Genomic DNA, 7,056 nt, shown 5'->3' with positions numbered 1-7,056 from the left:
TTTATACCCAGTCTGTGGAAATCAAAGCCTTAAGAGTGGACTTTCTGCCTGAAACTGTTGGACAGCCGATGTTATATTACCTGTTATTAGGTTCCTGGATATGTTGCATAGACTCCCTGTGAGAAGAACAACTTTTAAAGTTCTTAATTGAAACAGTTTTTATTGACTGCGCTGATGCGTGTTGCTGTGAAGCTCTTACCACGTATATTCCAGTGAGTACCACCAGATAGATTTCTGCTAGTTAATTTTATATATATATTTTTAAGGATCTAGCACAAGACTGATTTTATTTGCAATTTACTGAGTAAATGCAAAATAACAGTTACTGCAAGCATTCTGCAATATTGGGTGTAACTTATTATATCTTGACCAATGGCTATTGAAGTTTGTCTCTTTCTTTTAGATCTCTCTCATCACCAGTGTAAAGATCACAACACTTAGACTGACAATGGCACTGCTTCTCCATCCCAGCCCCTCTTCTTCACTGGGCAAATACTGTTCCTTAATGGCTTATGGTAGCAGCGTCCTCCTTTTCTGTCTCTCATTCCGTACAGACTCCTTACTTTAATGAGAGACCATTAATAAAGTTGTCCTCGTTATCGCCGCCACCATGGCAGCTGCCCCAGACGCAGCGTGCCTGTCTGAGCTGGGCGGACCCGTCAACAGGAACGTCAGCCTCATCTCTGGCACCAGACCCTGCAACCAGAGCACCATCAGGACCCCGCCCTACTCCCCGCAAGCCACCGCAGCCTTCGCTACTGCCATCACTTTCATGATGATCCTGACTATTGTGGGAAACATCCTAGTCATCATCGCCGTCCTGACTTCCCGATCCCTCAAAGGGCCTCAAAATCTCTTCCTGGTGTCTCTGGCTGCGGCGGATATTTTAGTGGCCACACTCATCATCCCCTTCTCCTTGGCTAATGAGCTGCAGGGCTACTGGGCCTTTAGTTCCCTTTGGTGTGAAATTTACCTGGCACTGGATGTTCTGTTCTGTACCTCCTCCATTGTCCACCTGTGTGCAATAGCGCTGGACCGCTACCTGTCAATCTCACGGCCTGTCTCCTACGGCGCCAAGCGTACTCCCTTACGCATTAAGGCGGCCATTATCGTAGTGTGGCTGATTTCCGCAGTCATTTCTTTCCCTCCTCTTCTCTCCCTGGACAAGAGCGACGGAGGTGAGGAGGTGTGTGAACTGAACAATGAGCGCTGGTACATTCTGTACTCAACCATTGGCTCCTTTTTTGCCCCTTGTGTGATAATGATACTGGTGTACGTGAGGATCTATCAGATTGCGAAGCAGCACACGCGCTGCCCGCCGGGAGAGAAACATAAAGAGGTGGCAGGGAATGCCAATGCCGTGACCCCGAAACCTGCGGTGAGGTCAGCGGACCAGTCGCAACAGAACGGAGAGCAAGGAGGAAAGACTGCTAACGAACAAAATCCCTCAAATCCCTCCCCATCGTCCCTTCATGTCCCACCTGAGGACACTACCAGCCAGGATAATCAGCACCATCCTCCCCTCGCAGGTATCGCTCCAGTCCGTACATCCACCTCCTCCCCTTTAATCCCCCATCAGGACAGCCATCTCCACTCGGTTGCCGACCGTAAAGAGTCCCAGAAACATCCCGACAAAGGGGGGAAGACACATACGGACGCGCTTCACCATGACACCTCAAGTTCCGGCTCTGAGGCTGAATTGGAGACGGGGGGTAAAGGTGCCGTAGGCGAGAATGGCAAAGGACCAGCAGAGGTGAACAAGACCGATCAGCACACAAAGGGATCGTCCAAAGGCAAAGGGTTCAAAGTTCAGGTTCTAAATTTGGCCCATAGGTACAAAAACACTGTGGCTACGTCATCTGGCACCAAAGTGGTACTTGAGGGAACACCTAAGATCCAGGGCACGCCCATGTCCCGCCGCAAGGCAATGGTGAACAGGGAAAAGCGCTTTACCTTCGTCTTGGCTGTAGTGATGGGAGTGTTCGTAGTCTGTTGGTTTCCCTTCTTTTTCTCTTATTCTCTGCAGGCGGTGTGCCCCGAGACTTGTAGCCTCCCCGATCCCTTGTTCAAATTCTTCTTTTGGATTGGCTACTGCAATTCCTGCCTCAACCCAGTGATATACACCATCTTCAACAAGGACTTCAGGAAGGCCTTCAAGAAGATACTGTGTAGGGACACTAAGGGTACGTTCTTCTAGACCGGATCCTCTAAAAACGAGGGTGGAACGTATATTTTTATGTTTTGAACAGCCATGGGACTGAAGGACCTTTATGCTAAGATGACAACTAAAACGTCATTGCTTTGCTTCTTTCTATATTTGATGGGGACAGAACTGTATTTCTGGAGCATCACCATAAGACTGACATATTAAGGAGAACACTGTATTCATTTCCCAAGCTGCCTGTGCTCCTGTTTGGAGGTTGTTAGGTGAGTCATCTCGGGGCACTGGCGAAGAGTGGATTTCAAAAAGCCACAGTCGAATCACTCCTGGTGTGTAACATGGACTTCTGGGATTACTGCATTTTTCAAGCGGCTGAATTAATTATCTTTCATGTTAATTATAAATATAATGTAATTGTATCGCTAATGACTATGAAGAAGAATGATTTGATTATATTCTGGAATGGAAGTCAATAGGATGCAGTGTGTGTATGTGCTTGGTAATTTGAAGAGTACAAACAAAACTCTGTGTGTGTGTGAGTGTATGTGAGTATGTGCATGGATGCGTGAGCAGGTGGGAATTGCCTAAGGGTCTTACTGGAAGAGGACAAATATCACTAAGTGTCCTTTATCAGAGATAAAATAGACACACAAGGAACACAGGATCCGAGCAATTGCAAGCCTTCCTCTCTGTGCCTCTGCCTCTCTCTGTCCTTCTCTCTGTCTCTCTCTTTCTTTCTCTTTATCCAAAGCTGTGACTTGTGGGACGTGCGCGCGACGATGACGGATGGAGGCTTTTTCTCTGCTTATTCGTAGTCGAACATCACACAGAGGGATGAGGACGAGATTGTCTCTGTGTGATCCCTGGGATGTTACACCTCTCCCTGGGAACTGCTCATTAAGGCAATAGCCAGAGGCGTCAGTGAGAAAACTAGAGCAGGAAAACTGAGACAACCAGAGAAGGTCGGATGAAAGATGGGAACGACATGTAAATCTGATATAGTAAAAATGCTGGGAGGGATTGACAGCTGAGCTGGCTTGCTTCCCCCACACTTTCTATCTTTTTGCCCCTTTAACATTGTTCTGTTCTAACGTGACATTTCGAGAGGTGCCTGTGCATGTTATGGGTTAGCTGCTGTTGCACAGGCATAGACAGAGGTGTGTTGTCATGGAGGCTTGATGGATACACGACACCTAATGAATACGATGGCCAGTCAGTCGCGTACCCTTTCAGTTCGCTCTCTGCCAAAGCAATAGAGACTCTATCCAAACCCAGCGTTGACCCCGGCAACGAGCAAGATCACCGACAAAGATACTTTTCACTCTGGACTGATCTGATTTTGCTGTGTGTGTGTGTGTGTGTGTGTGTGTGTGTGTGAGAGTGCATGTGTTTGAGTGTGTTTGCAGTTGCATGTTTAGAAATGCACTTATCATTTCAAAGCCAACGGAAACTTACTTGACTGAAGCAACTCGTACTGCATAAACATGAAAAGTAACATTGATGTTGTCCCTGACTAAACACATACGACTGTGTTGTGCTTTTGACACATTAAATTGTATTTAATTCGGGACATGTCCTCTGTTATTTCTACACATTTTGCTTTTAGGACATTTTGTAGTTCTTAAATAGATTCTCCATCTGTATTTAGAGTGCATATGTATTAAACATGATAAAACTTTGGTTTATGTGTTACGCAGCGTTAAATGAGGAATCAATTTTCTGAATTTGCATTTGCACAGTATATGCTTACCGTTAAAACGAGATTCTCGCTTTGTTGCTTTGAGTTTGGAATTACAAGGACCACTGAGTAGCCTATTGCTTTGTATTCACTGCAGTTATCGACGCTGCTGTCTCGTCGTGTCCCAGTGCTGTGTTTTTGAAAATGATTAATATAAGGGTTCAATAAAGGATGTGGTACAACTGCATCAAGCGCTGGTACTGGTTGTTTGTTATTTCAGGGGAGAGTGGGTGGGATTGACTGAGAGCACTTACAGAACACAGAATAATGGAATCATACAATTTACCATCACTGCTTTTTATCAGAATGTTTTTTGAGAATCGGCTTTGGCCTATTCCAAGGGCCTTTGGACAGAATATGTAAACGATACTGAGATGGATTTTGGAAAAACATCTCAGCTAAAGTAGACCGTCATGTGTTTTGCAATAGTGAGGCAATACAAGAGATTATCAAGGCTGACCACCCTATTACACACAAACAAAAGAAATACCTCATGTCTTAAAAATAACCGGCTTCACAGATGGGTAAACCTGTAATATTAATGTACACTTGATAATTAATTGAATACTAAGACTTCAACTCAGCCTGTTTAAACACCTGTGAGCTACTGACCGGTGAAAAGCAAAACCGATGAAGCCTGGAGGCAAAATGCGTTTGCTCCCACAAAGACGCATTAAAGATATGAAATTGATAGAAATAGCTGAAGCCTCTCAGTGTTTGGTGTAATTATCCTCATGCTCTCAGCAGTACCTGATAAGAGCACAACATATTGTCTCCGGATACTCGGGAGTGTCATATTATTTGCATTATTTGCACGGAGGCGTTTTACATATCTCTTTTGATAGGGCATGTTATCTCTCCACCACTGCATATGACAACATTCTTATCTGTCAGTGGAGATGTGCAGCACGGGGTCACGAATCGGCGAGGGAGCCGTACATGCTCCATATACTGCCAGCTATCACAAACAGCTTAGTCCAACCAAAAGTGACATAGTACACAGAATATGGATTTAGACACTAGTGCCAATGAGATGTTGTGAAATATTGATTTTATTTCCATCCTAATGTCAAAACTATTGATACTGAGATTAATCACAAACATACAAAATACAAAAATAGAAACTTCACTGTCTCTTTCTCCCTTGTTCACTCACTCAGTACTGTACAGTATGTGTGCGTGTGTGCCCACTTACATGTTTCTGTTGCTTTTGTGTATTTCTGCTGGTGCATTCTGGGATCTGGAGCTTTAGGGCACTTGGCTCCATTTTGGAAGCAGTATGTCTCAGACTAATTTAGCCATAACATCGCTTTGCTCAAGCACTAATCTGTGCGTGCACACACATATGCGGCCATTGTTTGTGTGTTTGTGTTGGTCTGCCATACAGTTGGCCACTGGGCGTGCAGGCGAACACAATCCCACGATCGCTCGGCAGGCGAAGTGATGTGAATAATTCAGATAGATTACATATTGATGCTGCTCAGTCATAAAGATTGCAATGCTTGTATGGACGTATTTAAAGTTGTATAATGTCAACCATTTGAAACAATCCGTCACGTAAACCATCCAATTAATTCAGACATGTGAGTCACAGCTATGGAGCACATATTTCATTTGCAGACTTGTAATTGCTGAATGGAATGTATAGGTATGAAAGATTGTGTGTGTGTGTGTGTGTGTGTGTGTGTGTGTGTGTGTGTGTGTGTGTAACCGCCTGCGTTTAAGATGCACTGGACCTGACAGGAGCACAACTCTTACAAAAAGACAAGTAGACAGTCATGTCACACTCTAGATATCTAGAAAGGCATGTCAAATAGAAGAAGACAAACATTATAAACCTTTAGCCACATGCACAAACATATACACATGTGACCCCCCCCCCCACACACACACACACACACATTCACTCACTCATTCACTTTCTCTTCCTCTCTCTCACTCACTCACCCACCCATTTGTTCACTTGCTCAGTCACCTCACACCCTTTCTCTCTTTGTCTCTCTCTCTCTCTCTCTCTCTCACACACACACACACACACACACACACACACACACACACACACACCTCAGACTGACACTGATAGCAAATGACAACAGCAAAATTAACCTCTGTCATCAGGACTGAAGCTGTGACAAGATATTCAAAAGGCACACACCCACACACAGAGACACGTGCACACATACGCGCGCGCGCACACACACACACACACACACACACACCCACACACAGACAATGTACAGAATGATTTAATAGGATGTCCACTGTTGATGCAGAGCAAGGTTCATAGCGTAGCACATGGCATAGCTCTATAGAAAAGTATTCACTGTCACTGACAAACTTGCAAGAAATAATTCATGGCATTTTCATATAAATAATTGTTTTTATATGAATTTTGTTACTCTCTAATATTGATTGTTATAACACAATAGTGATTCAACCTATATCCATTTTGAAAGCTTTTACATTAGCTGAACACCCAGTGCCAGTAATCCCTTAAAGGTAACCTTCCATTCACATGAATTCACCCCTTAATTCATGCAAAATCCCCTTAAAATTAATTAAGGGAGTTATTAATGGAGGAGACCCCATCAAAACCACCTTGAACACCCCTTCATTTTTGACTCCTTGCTCTCTAATTTTATGTAAAATTCAGGGAGACAGGAACTTTCCATTAATAACTTATTAATAACCCTTGAAACCATGCATGAGAGGCATGAAAAATCCCTCAATTACTAGTGTCTCCACGAATCAAGCCATGAATAAATCCCTTAAAACCCCATGATAACCTTACTTTTTCAAAGCTCTGGTATTTTTAATGGATAAAGGGGTTTAGGTTTGTAGTGCTGTGTGTTTATGCCTCAATCCCCTGTGTGCCTGGATGCCTTTTTGCAGTAATTATGTTTGGGAGGTTTTGGGGCGCATACCATTTGCTGTGTGTGCAGCCAGCAGTGAGCTGAGTTGTGGCTATCAAGGCGAGGCTAGTGACCACAGCACAGGGAAGACATGGCAACAACAATAATGGCAGAAAACAACAAGAAATGAAAGAACAGTGAAGCTAAAATTATATTAGAATTATATATAGGTCCCAACTTGCTGAACTTATCCTTTAACAGAGTATTTAGTGTGTTTTGAGGGTGTAAAAAGCTTGCTTACATTT

General features: G+C 43.9%; 1 protein-coding gene across 1 annotated transcript; it reads left to right on the top strand.

Annotated features, from left to right (window-relative positions):
- Window positions 1-610: 610 nt before the first annotated feature.
- Window positions 611-2,197, top strand: LOC139665058 (alpha-2B adrenergic receptor). The gene has a single exon (XM_071544010.1). The coding sequence runs from the start codon at window positions 611-613 to the stop codon at window positions 2,195-2,197; it is 1,587 nt and encodes a 528-aa protein (XP_071400111.1).
- Window positions 2,198-7,056: the final 4,859 nt, after the last annotated feature.

This window comes from Centroberyx affinis, unplaced genomic scaffold (genome assembly GCF_046629955.1).
Source record: "Centroberyx affinis isolate AG114_WGS23_722 - 3 ecotype Tasmania unplaced genomic scaffold, CSIRO-AGI_Caff_v1 ptg004433l_1, whole genome shotgun sequence".
Classification (NCBI taxonomy): domain Eukaryota; kingdom Metazoa; phylum Chordata; class Actinopteri; order Beryciformes; family Berycidae; genus Centroberyx; species Centroberyx affinis.
Note: the sequence above shows the minus strand (reverse complement) of the source record. Positions and strands in the feature narration are given on the sequence as shown.